We start from the raw sequence: 16,070 nt of genomic DNA on the forward strand, positions 1-16,070 counted from the left end.
ACCGTCTATATGACCCTAAGACTTACTCAATATTGGAGAATATTGTTACTAGATTTTTGTTGTACATCTTCATTCCTGTGCATATTGTATTGTGTATTTTTCACATTGTGCCTAAGCATCTGATGAAAGTGTTTGTGTAAGGAGATTATAATGACATTGTCTTGACTTAGCTGTATCAAAAAGACTGGATGTTAATGTCACTTCTTTTTTACTTCTTACAACTCCTGGTTGCCTATTATGTTTAATTTCTAAAGTCTATAATCCATCTGGCTAGGTGAATAAGTGCCTTGCTGAAAAAGTAGATAGTACCAAGATTCCTGACTTGTGAGCTATATTTAACAGTCATTTGCAATTATTTATAGGTGCTGTTGGTAAGCAGTAGCCGATACCCCGATCAGTGGATTGTACCGGGTGGAGGAATGGAACCAGAAGAAGAGCCAGGGGGAGCAGCCGTCAGAGAGGTGTATGAAGAGGTAACAAAAACAAAACAAAAAAATCCAGCTTCTTTCTGCTGCTGCTGTCTTCAGATGGGAATCAAGAAAACAGAGGGAACTCTACCTTCTTTATCCAGGATTTGACTTGAGACTTCCGTGGCTGTGAAATTCAAAGAACTGCAGTTCTGTGTGTTAGAATTGGGGTATAGTGCGGTGAGGTGAACTAATTAGCTTGCTTCCCAGCATGCTTTCATTTCATAGCTAAATTTCTGTCTGCCTTTATAAACACTTACTGGAAGCGGAACTGTGACTTTATGCCAAATGACATATTATAGTAGTGTAGCATTTCTCTGTTTGTGCAGAAAATGTTTGACTCGCAGCTCTTCTAGAACAGACTGAAGGTGAGCTAACCATTAATGTGTAGCTACATAAGAAGGAGAAATAAACAGACCTTTGAGGAGGTTCCAAACTAAACGGATTAGAAACTGATGTATCTGAGCAGTTGAGAATTCAACAGTAAAAAGCCCTTGTTAAGTACATTTAAGGCTGTTTATCTATAAAGAAAACACCATAGGTATAGTATGCCTCTGCCCCTACCCCTACGCAAAACAGAGCTTTAAGTCTTGATGAATTAATGCAGTTTCCCACTCTAGTATGGTCCTTAAATTTCAAATTCAAAATTCTGTTTTTTAACTTGCTATTTATTTTTCCTAGGCAAACTGTTTAAAATGTTAAATGCTACTTGAATATCTAACAGCCTGGACTGTAAGCCAATTAAAACTAAAGAAAAATCAGAGTGACTTGATTTAGCTAGAAATTATGCAATGCGTAAGTGACCACAGGTCAACTCTTAATTCTTTATATTATACTTCTTAAATTGAGGGTATAAGGTTTTGCAAAAAGTGGATGCATCCTGGCAATAGAGTGAACTACAGGATTTCTACTAGTCTTAAACAGTTCTCTCATCACAGTTTAACTACTACTGTTCACAAAACACGCTAATATTGTTGCTAATTAGTATGTACAATGATTTTTTTATTAGCAGCGCTATCTAGTGGTTTATCTCGCTTACCCTTAAGACTGGTTCTGCTGGGTTGTAAAGGCTTGGGAACTTGATGTAGGTGCAACTTGCACCAAATGCTGCCTGCTATTTGGTGTCAAAATGAGATCTTCTGTGAACTGCGATTCAGTGACCCTCCTCCCCTCTTACATGGGGAACAGACTAGTTCAGCATTCAGTGCTCTTAGCAGCCTTCATGCAGCAAGGTTGGAGCATAAATAAGCCTCACTGATACAAAGCTATTCCAGACTTTTTGTCTGTGTCCAGTTTTGCCTGAGGAGGGGGGCAATTTTGAGCTGCAGAAGACACTCAGGCAAGTGCTTCTGTATGTGTAAAAGTAAAGGGGGCAGCCACAAGGGAGTCCATTTGAAAGGAGCAAAGATTTAGGATTCTAGGAATGAGTTAGCAAAGATGTAGGCTTCTAGGCAGTAGTAGCACCTCTGGGGAAAGTCCTGGCGCTTCCTACTGTCACACATTGATGGGTGGGATTAAAAAGCACAGAACCACTGGCTAAATGTTCTTGTGAACACTGGTAGTTTTAATTGCTGATCTGTCCTAAGGCACAGTCCAAGATGAGGGATAGTGAAATCTCGTCTCCATGTCCAACTAGAGCTGGCTGAACTGTAGTCATATGTTTGGGTTTTTCTTTGGTGGTGAAGAATGGATCATCTTAAAGGGACCTGGCTGCAGTTAGTATGTCATCAAAGTTGCTATTGAAAGCTGCCTGAGTGGTCTAGCTTCTCAGCTTGCCGGTAATGCAGTGCTACACACAAAGCTCTCAGGCTGACTTCGTAGCAAAGTAGTATAGCAGTGGGAGTTGTGACCTGGGTGCTGATAACCAGTTTTCTACTACACATGGTTTTGCCTTGAGAATATTCTGAGGAAGACTTCCAAGTCCTGGCTTTGCTGGAGCTCTGTTTGCAGATTTTTGCAGTGGTGCAGTGCATGGGCCATGACTGTGGGAGAAGGTTAAGCTGGGATAGCTAAGGAGTGGGTATAGAATATTACTGGATGATATATCATACACTATGAACTTAGTAGAAATTCCTCCGTTAATGTAAAAGCCCAGTCAGAGTGCACACAGTGTTGAGACGCTGTGACCTTCTCTGGTTCATACAGGTACCAAAATGTTATTTCTGAATCATCTTTTTCCCTTTGGATATGCTTTCACATCAGCAGGCAAAAAAAAAAAAAAGGGCAAATCAGAAAGTGAAAAATAGGAGTACCTGCTGTTATGATGTGAAGCAGTCCTTCCATAGCTCAGTTTTGTTCTTGCCCTCATTTCTTTCTCAGGGCAAAGCAAAAGACTTGCCCATACATCATGGTGGTTCTGGTCAAGAATCGCAGTACTCAGCAACCCTAAGCTGTTTTGAACCCTGAAGATGGAGGTCAGCCTACTTCACTCATACACAGAGCTCTCTTATCATCGTTTTGTTCAAGTGCTATCACACAAAGTGAATCTTAACACAAGCTACATGCAAACCTGTGGTTTAGGCAAATACTTTGATTACCTTTCAGCAGTGTATTGTATGTTAAGCTGTTCTGTGGCTGCTTAGAATATGTGTTGTCATCAAAATTTCAGTAAGAGGCTTCATGATAGAAGAGCTGCATGTTGTAAACGAACTTGAAAAATGCCAACATCATCAGTGTTTATACACCATGAGAGAAACTCTTTCTAAAGGTGAAGAAGAGAACCCAGCAAATATAAAGCTCTTGAGTGGTGCTAGCACGGGGACATTTTGCTCAGAAGTTAAACCAACTCTTAATTCACTTTTACTACAGTGGCTATGGTTTTTGGGTTTTTTATGATGTTCTGGAGTAAGACGCAAACTGCCAGCCATGTTCAGCTCTGAGCTGTGCTTGTAATGCATAAAGATTTTTCAAAGGTTAGGGGTTTTAATAAGCAAAAATCATTTGGTGACAGTTGTGACACAGCTTCAGAGTTTCCAGGGTTTGATAGCTTGTGTAGCTGATGAGCATTAAAAGCTCATGCCTTAAAGTAAAATATTCTTAAGCTACAGGCTGAATCTTGTGTGCTGCCACAAGACCGTGACGCACCATTTTTAAAGAAAAGCCAGAGTGGTATTCAGGGTTTTGACTTGAGCCATAGAAATTAATACTAACCTTTCTAGAGATGGTTGTCCTTTCTATTTTTATACTAAGGTCAATGTCACCTGGTAAGCTGGTTACAGTACAGTGAACTGTTAAGAGTTTTGTGAATGAATAAACTTCAAAAGAGGCACACTGTAGCACTGGTTTGAACTGTGTCTCTTCAGTATTGGGTCATGCACAAACGAAGCATTGGTTTCCATTAATTTATTAAAATGGAGAAATTTATAGTGGGACTTATAATGGCATTTCTTAATGGTAGGAGTGTTAATAGGTTAAAATGTGATAGCCCACCGGCTCTAAATATCCCTCTCTTCCCCACCAGCAGTAGCGTATTCAAAATCTTTGTTTTAAAACCCAAGCAAAGATCTTTGTAGTCAAATTTATATGCCATGCAGTTGTTCCACAGTCTGCCTGTGTGCATGACTTCAAATTTTTTTTTTTATCCTTAAGTTCTGTTCATGTTAGTGATTTGGGTTTTTACCTCTACTAAATGTTTAGTATGAATTTCATTTAAGTTTATCTGCCATTTCACAGGTTACAGTAATTAAGGTAACCTGTCAAGTTCCTTAGGTACAGTAAGTTTTACAAACCTGAAAGTAGAATACCAAAATGAAGTTACAATATAAAGCAATCCCAGGAAGGTATTAAACCTCATCTAAATGAGGAGCTACTCTGTTAATGAATTTAGAGCTTAGTCTTTAATTGGGTAGCATGAAACACAGAAATAAGAGTTGTTAGCACATGTGGTGTTCAAAGAGAAATATGACACGAATAATAAGGGTGGCAAGCTGATGTCCAGCCTCTTAAATGGAAGGAGAACCTTCCCACTCCCTTTTCTTCCTCCATCTCACCAAAAACTGAGACTCTTGCTTTGTTTATACTTGGTAGTATATTGAAATGCCTACCAAAAAATATGCAATTTCTCCCAGATCTGTGTGAATATAGGCTCTAAGAAGAAGAGGCTGATGCTGAAGGTTAATCTGCTGCAACAGTGAAAATGGCAGTAGTATTATCTAAGACCTCTTGCAGGAAGTAGAGGAATCTGCTCCAGTGTGTGTCTGATATTTGAAAAGTGATTGGGTGTTACAGACTAGAACTAGGTAGAAACTGTACAAAATCTACAGCTGAAAGATTGTGGCAGGTACGGTGAAACCCTTGGGGTTTTATAAGAGTATGCAAGAAAGGGCAGGAATAGTCTTGCATTGTGCCTTCAGGAGCGTAGCCATTAAAGTATTATCCAACAGATCCCACAGTTAAAAATAACTCTTAAATCTTTCAGATTTTAAGCAACTTTCTGCCTTGGTAGACTGTTAGCCTAAAAATTAACCTGCAGCATGACTCTTGCTCCATCTACAGGAAACAAAAGGCAAGCCTGACTGCATGTCTGAGACTGCAGTATGTCTAGAGCTGCCAACAGTGAATGACCTCCAGGCTAGAAAGATTATGGGATGAAGTGGAGGGTTTTCCCTCTTGTGGTTGGATTTAGACTAATACTAAAATATATGCATAAATTCAGATTTGAGACCTTATCTACATAGTACTCAGACTTCCTTAAGGAATTGTTCTTGGGGGGACATAGCACTTAATTCAACAGCTTGTCTGTCAAAAGAAATGTGGGTGTTTTTCAGGCTTTTCTCCCAAAGTTTAGACTATCTTGCACACTTACTGTAGCCTATGGGATTCTGTTTACTTAAAGAACCATATTTGAACAGCCATGGGTACATAAAGGCCAGAGGAAGAAAGATATTTTTATTAGAGACAAAATGGTTCAAAGTCTAGAACTTAACCAGTGTATTGGATTAGAAGCTTACAATTAGGAAAGTGGGAACTTTATTTGACTTTCTGGTGAAAAAGCTGAAGCATTTCTTGGTCCTCTAGCACTTAATTTGGACACATTTTGAAGGAACTACATTAAGATAAGAACTTGGAGGAAATATTTTTATTAGCAAAAGCACTTAAAAAAAACCACTGTCAAGTTGATGGTGGTTTTTAAACTATGAAGATGATTCAGTTGAATATATTACTTGCAGAGAAAAATCATGAGACTCTTAATTACCACCTTTTTATACTTTTGGGTCTAGAGGTTTTCAAAAGACGCTACTGTCTGCAGAAATTATGCTGTATTTTGGAAGCACATATCTTTGCCTAGAGAGTAACTAGACATCAGTGACAGTAATCACATTTACATAGCAACATCTGGTTGCACAAAAGCTTCATTATAAGCTTTGGGGAATTTTTACACTTAATGTAATGGAGTGCTTCTAATTGTTTCATTCAGAATTACTCAGCTAAGAGTATTTGTTTAAACCACTGATGTGCTTGGAGGGAGAATAGAAAGCTGTTAAGTAAATTCCACGTAGAGTAACATTGATAAATTCCCACTGTGACTATGGGGTACTAGTAAGTTGAAAAAACTTGTCTATGAAAGCTATTCAGTATTGGTAAACTTACCTGGTGGTGGTGTTTGTGCCGTGTGGTGGATATCAGTTAATTGTCAGACTCCCACTTAGCAGTTCAGAGAAGCCCTCCTGCATCTATTGATGGTGAGCTTCTCTGTGCTTCAACACTCCTGTTGCCATAGGCCTGCCTTTAAGAAATCTTTGTAATGTAAGTGAGGCCTTGGCTGGGACTTCTTAAAGAGTTCTAAAATCTTGAAAGTTTTTCGGTTGGGGGGTGGGGGGGGGGGGGGGTTGGTTGGATTTGAGGTGAAGGGGGGTAATTTTTTTCCCACAGATTCATGTTACTTTTGATGTAATAGGATGATGGGAAATTGCTTTTTTTAGTTGTTCAGCTTGCCACGAAGTAAAAATATTAAAGGGTTTAGTGATTCCTAGATGGTGCTGCATGAGAAGGGCAAAAATTGAGAACAGAAGTGTAAGTTTGTAGCCTTTTAGGTTCTGTTTCTCTTTTTTTTTTTTTTTAAAGATACTGTAATGTTGAGGAAATTGGGACTGATCAGTAAAACTTAAACATTTCTTCAGCGTGTGTTCCTTTAGGCTAATAAATGCTTTTTCATTACCCAGTGTAAAGCATAAGCAGTCTTTAGTGCCTGTTGTCGCATAGCTGACCCCTTCAGACAAAAATAAGTGTCTGTTGCTTTCATAATTAATATGCTGCCTAATCACTTACCCAGCAGGTCCACTTACATATTTCAGCTTCGTGAGCTCTAACCGGTATCTTTGTCATCACAGCAGACAACCAGAAGAATACTGTATGTAGTTTTGCATTAACTTCAGGTCTTGCTCTTGCTCTAGAGAAGCAAAATGCTTGTTGAGTTGCATAGGCTGCGATCAGACTTCCTTCATCAAAACTGCTTAATAAATATCACCAGCCATCTGCTTTCTTTAAAAAGACAGACACAGAAAACATGCACTTGTAAGATCTTGTTTAGACTTATTGCTAAAGCCTGCCCAGTTGTCTGTCAGAGTTACTCATTAAAATGTAATTACGATCCATATGGTCCTTTTTATATAAAGACATAAGACATCAGTAACTTTGGTTGAAGCTGGAAACAAAGACTGAAGGCTAGAAAATGTCATCTTAGCACTAAGAAGCCCTATTTTAAATATCGGTTATACAACAAGACGAAAAATAATCTAAGTATGGCTTTGTCTACCAGTAGACTACATAGGTTTTTATGTCTCAGGCGTATGGACTGAGATTTGTTTAGAATAAATGGATGATCATAAACTACTACTGTTGGAAGAGGCATTATATATTACTTTTGGAAAAACAAATCCTAGAGTCTCAGTAGAACATGATGACTGTCTTAACTGTATTGATAAAAATTACTGAGCACAGGCTGATACATATGGGGGTTGTTTTAAAAAGTTGGAGTAAAGCTCTGAATTTAAAGCCTTTTGTAATATTACTAACTAGAAAAAGAATTCAAAACTGTTTGTAGAGAATTGGGGATATAAATTTGGTTTTAAGCTTACATACCAAAAGCTATGCTTTTGTATGAAAATTAGCATACTTTAAGTCATTATGCTGCAAGATCCACCCAGTAACCTACAGTTTAATTTGTTATTGTATTTTTAAGATTTGGACTTAAGTTTCTGTGTAAAATAGCAATGGAGTTTCAATGATTCCCTCTCTAGATTTATTATTATTCTACTTGAAATTATCTCTTGTCCTATCTACTTCCCTAGATTATTTCAGTATTGGATGGCATTTATCTCTTTAATAAAATAGAGTACAAAAGAACATGTAAAGTAAAAACAGTATTTTGGTCTGGATGGAAAACTTGAAAGATTTATGCATTCTTTGATCCACTCATTTGGACAAGCTTTTGTGTTCTAATACTTTAAGTACTCTAAAAATAGAAACTCCAGAAGCAATGCAGCACTGTCTAATTAAAACTTATGTTAAAACACTTGCTTAAATAACCCTACTAAGGAGGAGTATGCTGATATAGGAGACTGGTACTGATATTTTAGGTTTTGAAATTAAAAAGCACATGTTAACACTTTTTCCTGTTTGTTTTGTAGGCTGGCGTAAAGGGAAAGCTAGGCAGACTGCTTGGGATATTTGAGGTGAGCTATTTCTTTTACCTTTTAAAAACAATGTTTGTTGGTTTTTGGTTGTGTTTTATTTTAGTTTTAGTTTTGGGGTTTTTTTTGTGAGAGCTGATAAACTACAACATCAGACTTAAGTTTTTCAGTATTGCCTGCCTATAATTTTGCAATGCTGCTGGAAATGCTACATTAGACAGGTGATTTCCTTTAGTTGTTACATGATGTGTGAAGATTTGAATAGGAGGATTTCAAAATACTTGGAACCTTCCTGGAAAGATTAAATTACTACTTGGACAACATCTAGAAGCTTGGGTGTTTGTTTTTTTTTTAAAAAAAAGTGAAACCAACATTGATAGATCTAGGATTTCTGAAATATCACACATGCCTTTTTTGAGGCACTATTCTGACTTTTCCTCTCTGATTAGATGTTGCTGAAGTAGCTTGACAACTTTCACACACCTAAATTGATAGGTCTGTATATGAAGTATCTCATTATGGCTTCGATTCACTATAAAAAGCTAAGGCTTTGGATAACAGATAAATCTAACCTTTAGCAATACTATGTAGTTCAAAACTTGTATTTTATAGTGTAAACATCAGACTGAGCTACTGACAGCACAAGGATGCATGCTAGACATAACTTTTTTTAGTGTTGGCGCTGCCCACTTCTGCTCAGGTTCTAGACAGGAGCAGACTAGAAATGTAGGTGTGAGTCTTCAGATCATAACACATCCAGCATTATTATGTTGTGCTGTATGATGGGTGAGAGTGGAAGTCCCTTAGTCTAGTAGTTAGATAAGAATATTCACAGTTTAATTATAAAACCAACTTTCGGAGGCAGTGTATTCCTGATAGGGATTTCCTATGTGAAATATTACTTAGTCATGTATGGTATGACTAGTTGATACAGTGCTAAAGGTGTTCCCATTGTGAAGTATGGAAACCATGACAAAATTAGAGAAGCTCCTGTTTGTAGTCAGTAGCACTCACCCTTTTTCTGATTTGTTTGGGGTTTGGGTACACCTGGATGGTCCTACACATTAAAAAGTTGCCTGTATTTTAACTCTGCTGGTTAGTCTACAGAACTATTCTGTATTTCCCAGCTCAGACGAGAAAAAAAAAAAAAAAAAAAAAAGATGGGATACCTATCATCTTGTTGCCTTAAAACAAGGGCTGCAAGGGATGATGATTCTTTGGTAATTCAGCTGTATGTTCTTCTTAAGCCATCTACCACCGTCTAGACCAGAGGAGATTAAAAAAATCTGTGTTGAGTGGCACTTTTCTAGGTTAGTCCTAACTTAAATCAAGACCCTACTTCAGTTGCACAACACAGCCCCACAAGTAGTTGTTAGTACCACTGAGGGGGACACATGTTGCAACCTGGGGATGGACCTAAGAGAAGATGGAAACGATACTGCTGCTGAGTCGTCCTATTCTAGAACTACAGCCAGAAAGGTGACATGTCACAGATGTATCTACTCCATTTAATAGTGATATTGACAAAGAACAGTCTTGGGAGTATTTTTATTTCCTAGTAAAGCATGACAGCTTAAAACTATGTTAAGCTTGTAGCAAAACAGAGTTAAGTAGGAATGGTTATTGGTGGAAGGATAAAACCATCTGCAAGGAGAGCTAGGGCGTAACATCTCTTGGTTCTTAATATAGTTGTAATCGTAGATGGTCCTGTGTTTTCTAGGAGCTCAGTTCTTTTCCAAGGGGCAGTATGGTTTGCTTAGTTGGGTCGCTAGCACCTTTGACAGTACGCTAGCCTGTTTTGGAGCTAGCAGGGAGTAATGTCCACATAGACCTTGTGTGGACTGCTGCGGCACAGCGACCCTGCCCCGAGCAGACTACCTCTGTCAGCCTCTGGATTTGACTTGCCCTGTTCAAAAAGCGTGTGCTTCCAGGTAGGCGGTTAGTGCTGCAAACGTGGCAAACCTGTCAAGTGAACAGATGGTAATGATTTTTGCATTTGTCATGATTGCAAACATAGGCTATTTAATTTGCCTCACTTACTGAGTGAAACTTTATAGCCAGCGTTGCATAGATGATCTGGCCACGTGATGCAGTGGTTCCATCTTGCAAAGGTTTTTTAATAACCTTTCATCTAGGAACATGAGTTGTGGAAACAGTTTTAGCAAATGTACTCTACAGTGGTAATTTACAACATGCATAAAAGATAAGTAATGGGCAGTACTAGTGGACAACTGCTAATATTAAACTGGATGACCAAGAACATAGTTTGGTCCCACTTCATGATCTTCAAATTTGCTTGGGTTGTTTTAGGGGGTTTGGTTTTTTTTTAGCCTAGTAAAATAGAGTAGCTGTTGTTTCAAATAAAATGTCAGTTTTCCCATCATTTTGGGCCTACTCAGCACAGATGTTTATTTAGTGAAAATAAAAGCCAGGTTTTGCTGGCAAGTATCCTTCAGAGGTAAGTAATTTCTAGTCTTATAGTTGTGCTAAGTCTAAGTTATTTTTTGCTGAGAATTAAAACGTCTACTTCTAATATTCAAGCAGAACCAGGATCGGAAGCATAGGACATATGTTTATGTTCTTACTGTGACGGAAATACTGGAAGACTGGGAGGATTCAGTTAATATAGGTAAACCCATTCTCTTGTCCTTATGTGCTACACTTAAAATGTATTAAACACACTTCTTTCATTTTCTGAAGCAATTCATATAATTCTTGGGGGAATACTAACTCTGTCCTATAAACTGAAATTACTGGAAGTTGTGATGATGTTCTTCCACACTTTCGTACACATATAACTAGGGTTGCTTCCGACATATTGTGTTACTCTTATGTTATATTAATTAGGGTATTCTAAGTATTACTATGGAATTAACTTCATCATTAATTGCTGATACAGCTCTTAATTTTTTCTTTTTTAAAGGCCAAATATTTTACTGACTAACTACTTTTCCCTTAAAAAGTAGGATTTTTTGCTGTCTGATACTCTAGGGTGGTTTTGAAAGTGTCTTGGGGGTGAGGAATCTTTGGAAAGTTTTGATGACGTTCTTTTTCCCCTGATTTTCCTGGAGGGGGGAAATCACTAGTATTTACTTTCACTGTAGCGTAATTTTTTAGTAGTGATAGTGCTGACCTTAAGAGGTATCTATTCCTATATATACATCTATGTCATACAGATACCACTGTCATGCAGTTTAGTTAGGTTAACATCTTTTGTGATGTTGTATGGATCTTCCACTTTGAATTTAATTTGGTAAACATTAACTGGTTTTGTCCTTAAGTTAAAAAAAAAAAAGCTTAGTTCATTCAGTGTATTTGTCCAGCTGAAATTTTAGTTAACTAAGAATTGGTATAAAAACTGACATCCTACCTTGTTTGGTTATGCTTTGCCCTTTTCAGGAGGGGGTGCTTTAGGAGTGTTAGCATTCATAAACTTAACACTGTGATCTGTCAGCAAACGGCATGTAACTGTAAGGGTCATTTTAAAACTGCTCAGTTTTTCAGGTGGAGAGAAAATGTTTTGTTTCTGGTACTACCAAGTTGTGGGGAGTCCACCCTCTTCATTGCACGTCAGGTCCCCTGTACAGCAACACTGATCAGTGGTCCATTACTTAAGAGGATCAATATTGGCAAGGGTGGGATTGTTTTGAGGGGGTTTTTTTGCACCTGGAACTGCACAGGACCTGTGAGGACAGTACTGCTCCGTTCCTGCTTAGTGCCAGGCTGTGGGGTAGAGGGGAGCATCCAGTGCTGCTGGCAGTGGATGAACAACCTTGGTTTTAAACAAGCAGTTTATAGATGTCTTAATAATGTTCAAGCATAGTACCTGTAAAACTCTAAAACCAAAGGAAAAACAGAATTAATCCCACTTCTAACAATACCATCCCTGACTGTGTCTATAAATATTTTTAGAGGCCTCTAATTTTAGAGGATTCATTTGTATAAGAAAGATGGTCTGAGGACTACCTTACTAAGATAACTCTTAGAACTTACCTAAACCTATCTCTGGTATAAGGTATATTGTTTTTTAAAACTTACAGCTAACCTGAGTAACTCCATACATGGACATGTTTTGAGTATGGAGCACTGCTTTCGAAATCAGACCAAGCCATTCTTCTTCTGTAACTTCATGCATGCATGCATACGTGTTCATTCTTCAGATTGGTTTTTCTGCTAGGTATGACAATGTAGGAAGGCAGTATTAAGTAATTTAAGTAGTAATATCCTTTTCTGTAAGGACTAGATGTGGCTTTTGGAGCATATGAACAGTTATATGAGCTTCTGCCCAGTATCTGTTTCAAGAGAGTTATCGGAAAGGCTTTACTATGAACTCCATTTCAGTAGGCTTGAGTGAATCTCTTGTGTTCATCTGTTCTTTCAAGGTCTTCTCACTATCTTTTGCCTGACAACGTGAACTTCTAAAGTAAAAGAAATGAGAAAAAGTGAATGATCAGATAGCAATAAATGGTGCTGTTACAAGTTTTTAACTGTTTTTCTTTGTGGATTATACTCATTCAGGAAGGAAAAGAGAATGGTTTAAAGTAGAAGATGCAATCAAGGTCCTTCAGTGTCACAAGCCTGTTCATGCAGAGTACTTGGAAAAACTGAAACTGAGCTGTTCACCCACTAATGGAAACTCTGTGGTTCCCCCTCTTCCAGATAATAACTCCTTATATGTCACTTCTGCACAGACTTCTGGGTTGCCCTCTACTGTGAGATAAACATTTGGATTACCTTTTTATTCATGTCATCACAAGGGGAGACATCTGTGATCACATGTAGGCATCTGTATAACTGTCAATTCTAAGTGGAATATGTGAATGTGTCATAATGTCAAATTTATTTGAACATGTTTTTCCTTTTTAACAATGTAAAATAGTATTTCAGCAAACCAAAGCCATATATGGATTTTTTTTAAGATGCCTTAACAGGCCATTTTTTTTAAAAAAAAAAAGAAGAAACTTGAGTATATAAATTTCCATATCTGCTAAAATAAAATAAGCATTTCAGTCGTGTTCAGCTTATTTAAGACTTGTCAGTTTTAGTCAGTAGTTCTGCAAGAGTACTTGCTTAGAAAAAAGCTTGAGCAAATAGTCTTATACTGAACTCTTATTTGGTATCCACAGATGAAGCGCTAAGATCTTAAGATGGCAGTATTTGGGTAAATGGGTGCTTTGAAGGCAGAGATGCGTAAGTGTGACTACAATAAAGCACTAAACCATGTTCAGCCCGTCGAGGGCAAAGGATACCAACACTAAGCACTGCTTGCCTCAGTTATCCAAAAGGTTGCCTTGTCCTATGCAGTCTTCATGTAATGTATAACTAGAGCAAGAACAATAATTTTGTCTTGCAACTACCAAAACTATCCACTATACTTCTGTTTCATCACTTCGTCAGCTGACGAACTGTCAGAAGACTTACATGAAGAGCATTGTAGATCTCTTTGCCCATTTTTTTTCCTTTTAGCATTTTGATAATGTTTTGTTTGCGTTGTAATAATACTGCAGGTTCCAAAAACTTGTAAGCTTCAACAGAAAGCATCTTATGTAGTGTTCCTGCAGTCTGTTGTAATCTAAAAATGTTTAGAGGAAAGAAAGACTTACCCAAGGGGCACGCTTACGTTGCAGAGGTGTCTGCTAGCAAGCATGTGTTGAGGTGTCTTGCCCAGCAGGAACCAGTAGTGGTACATCCTGGGCTTGGAGACAGGTGGGTTGATACTTACTTTACACTAGTGGAGAAATAATGTTCCTTTGTCTTATTCAGAAGGTGTGCTGAAAGCCCCAATTTGAAGTTAATTCTTAAATGCTTCAGTTTTACTGTTTTAACATCAATTGCTTTAGCTTCTTGAATTAAAAGCTGGCCTCTTGATAAAAACTTAGTTGGAATAAATGAGGTACAGCTGACAACTTCCCTGTTCTTAATTATTTTCTCCTCTTTTTCAGCCAAAAAGATGAAAACAAAATCCACTGTTGGTCTTAATGTTTTTACCATAGGATTACTATCTCTGTGTATGTGTGTGTATGGTTTCTTCTATAAGAACGCAATCTAATTCATATGAACATCCTAATTCTGACTTTTTTCTAGGATCTAAACCCAACTGTACCTCCTCTATAGCCAGCCAAAACAGAGGTTGAGGTAGACCATTACCTCACATGTGAAGTTTATTCTGGGTAAAGCTCATTCTCGTACACAACATTTAAACCTTTGTAAATAGTCCAACTAGTAAATAGTGAGTGTAAAATGGAAAATAAATGTAATTTAAACCTTTTGTTACTCAATACACAAATGGTTAACTTCTACTTTTTTAACACAAATTGTGTAAAATGCTGCTATGAATTTTTTTGTGCTGTTACACTTTTTTAGGAAAAAATGTTGTTGCCACAAGTTACTCCTTAGAAAACCAATCTTGTGCCATATGTAAATGCAGTGAAACTAAGGAGACAGATGATCTGATCTCTTAATGCTGCTCTCTTTGAAGAGGCATAAATACTACTGACAAGAGGCATGAGCCACAGAGCTGAAGACTTCTGAAATGTTGGGTAGGATGCTGCTTTCCATCCCTGTATCTCCTATTCCAGGTCACTTCCAGAACTGGAAAGCTCACACAACTCTGTTCAGGTGCACCTGAAGGTGGAAGTATTGCCAACAGCTCACCCAGCCTTTCGGTCGGGAGGTGGGGGGCTGCGGAAGGAGTGTTGATATTTCAGCAGCGCACACAAGCGTACGCCTATTTTACATGCAACCTGCTGCAGATTGGGACACCATTTGCTCAGCTCGCTTCTTTAAACTGAATGGTCTATCAAAAGCACTGTTTTGCCAGGTGAAGGAGAAGAAGGCGGAGTTGAGTGTGTTGAAGGTCTAATCTTTGTTAAAATCATACCGACGGTGTGTAAGGGTACCTCTGGCTCTAAAGCTGCCTTTAAAAGAGTGAATTATTTAGCTCCCTTTTTGATCACTTTGCTCACTTTTTTTGTTCAGTAGTCATTTTTACACTTTAAATTGAGCAAACTTGTACAGGCTTTCTTGTAACAAGATTATGTAGAATCTGTGAAAGCTAAAACAAGAATCCAGAGTTTGAGTCCTTATTCATAAAAACTGCTTCTGTCTCAGTTTCAGATTCTTGGAATGAAACCAGTCCAAGCTTGTATGAGATTTAGTGGTAATGCATGATCTTATTTTGTAACTCTTGAATTATGTATTTGATAATAATGTAAAAATGTACAGTATTGCTGTTGCTAACAAACTCAGAGTTGATTGCCTATAAATATTTTGGTTATTTTTTTGGTCACACGCATTTGAGCTGTTCAGTAGTGCCAGACAGATATTTTTTTTTAAACAGCATTCATTGTATAAATCTCTTCAGTCTCTATGCAACCTTCAGAATGAAGCTGTATTGCTTAGTTTGACTTCTACTCCCTCTCAGAGATAAATGTTCTGTGAATTGTAAAGGTAAAGTGAAAACACTTCAGTTATGCTACAGGGAACAACTGTAGTAAACAGGCAGTGGTATGGCTTCAGTCCTAGTAAAATCTGACACTAAACTTCAACAGTACAGGTCTGTGTAAAAATGGGAGTAGGAAAGCTAAAGTTTTTTTCTACTATCTATCCATTTAAATGTAGAAGCATTTTGGTTTTACATGAATCTCTATTTAGATGGGCCAAACCTATTTCATACAAAGCAGATTTGGGATTTCTCTCATGCCATAAATTCTGTAAAATGTATCCAGATGTGGTTCTCCAGAGGAGAAAGGGAAGAGACAGGTTGTCATTTGCAATTTTCAAAAAGTCTAGTTTGCACTGCTGCTTTTCCTGGCTGTTAGGTTTTGAGATTATAATGAGTTAGATTATGGTGGTATCAAATAGAAATAGCCTTAAAGTTTAAAATCATGTAGAGCCAGAATTACATTAAATGGATGTGCTTTTAAACACCATGAAAAATACCAAGGTATTGCAGAGAGGCTGTTAAAGTGAA

The 16,070-nt window shown here is 37.8% G+C and overlaps 1 protein-coding gene across 2 annotated transcripts; it reads left to right on the top strand.

The window, feature by feature from the left end:
• The first annotated feature begins 366 nt into the window (after positions 1–366).
• NUDT4 (nudix (nucleoside diphosphate linked moiety X)-type motif 4) lies at positions 367–13,118 on the top strand. Of its 2 annotated transcripts, none has more exons than XM_010561865.1 (4): positions 367–473; positions 8,096–8,140; positions 10,643–10,727; positions 12,617–13,118. In XM_010561865.1, the coding sequence occupies exons 1-4, from the start codon at positions 420–422 to the stop codon at positions 12,817–12,819; spliced, it is 387 nt and encodes a 128-aa protein (XP_010560167.1). In that variant the 5' UTR covers positions 367–419; the 3' UTR covers positions 12,820–13,118. The 2 variants fall into 2 exon arrangements, with proteins under 2 accessions (XP_010560167.1, XP_010560168.1); XM_010561866.1 differs by having other exon boundaries at positions 369–473; positions 10,640–10,727; positions 12,617–13,103.
• Positions 13,119–16,070: the final 2,952 nt, after the last annotated feature.

Source organism: Haliaeetus leucocephalus, unplaced genomic scaffold (genome assembly GCF_000737465.1).
Source record: "Haliaeetus leucocephalus isolate CR32 unplaced genomic scaffold, Haliaeetus_leucocephalus-4.0 Scaffold151, whole genome shotgun sequence".
NCBI classification, from domain to species: domain Eukaryota; kingdom Metazoa; phylum Chordata; class Aves; order Accipitriformes; family Accipitridae; genus Haliaeetus; species Haliaeetus leucocephalus.

Coding starts and splice junctions, on each gene's coding strand:
- NUDT4 (XM_010561866.1), top strand. CDS start 420: ATGGAACCAGAAGAAGAGCCAGGGGGAGCAGCCGTCAGAGAGGTGTAT. Junction 8,141..10,639: donor GACTGCTTGGGATATTTGAG/GTGAGCTATTTC, acceptor CTAATATTCAAG/CAGAACCAGGATCGGAAGCA. Junction 10,728..12,616: donor GGAGGATTCAGTTAATATAG/GTAAACCCATTC, acceptor ATACTCATTCAG/GAAGGAAAAGAGAATGGTTT.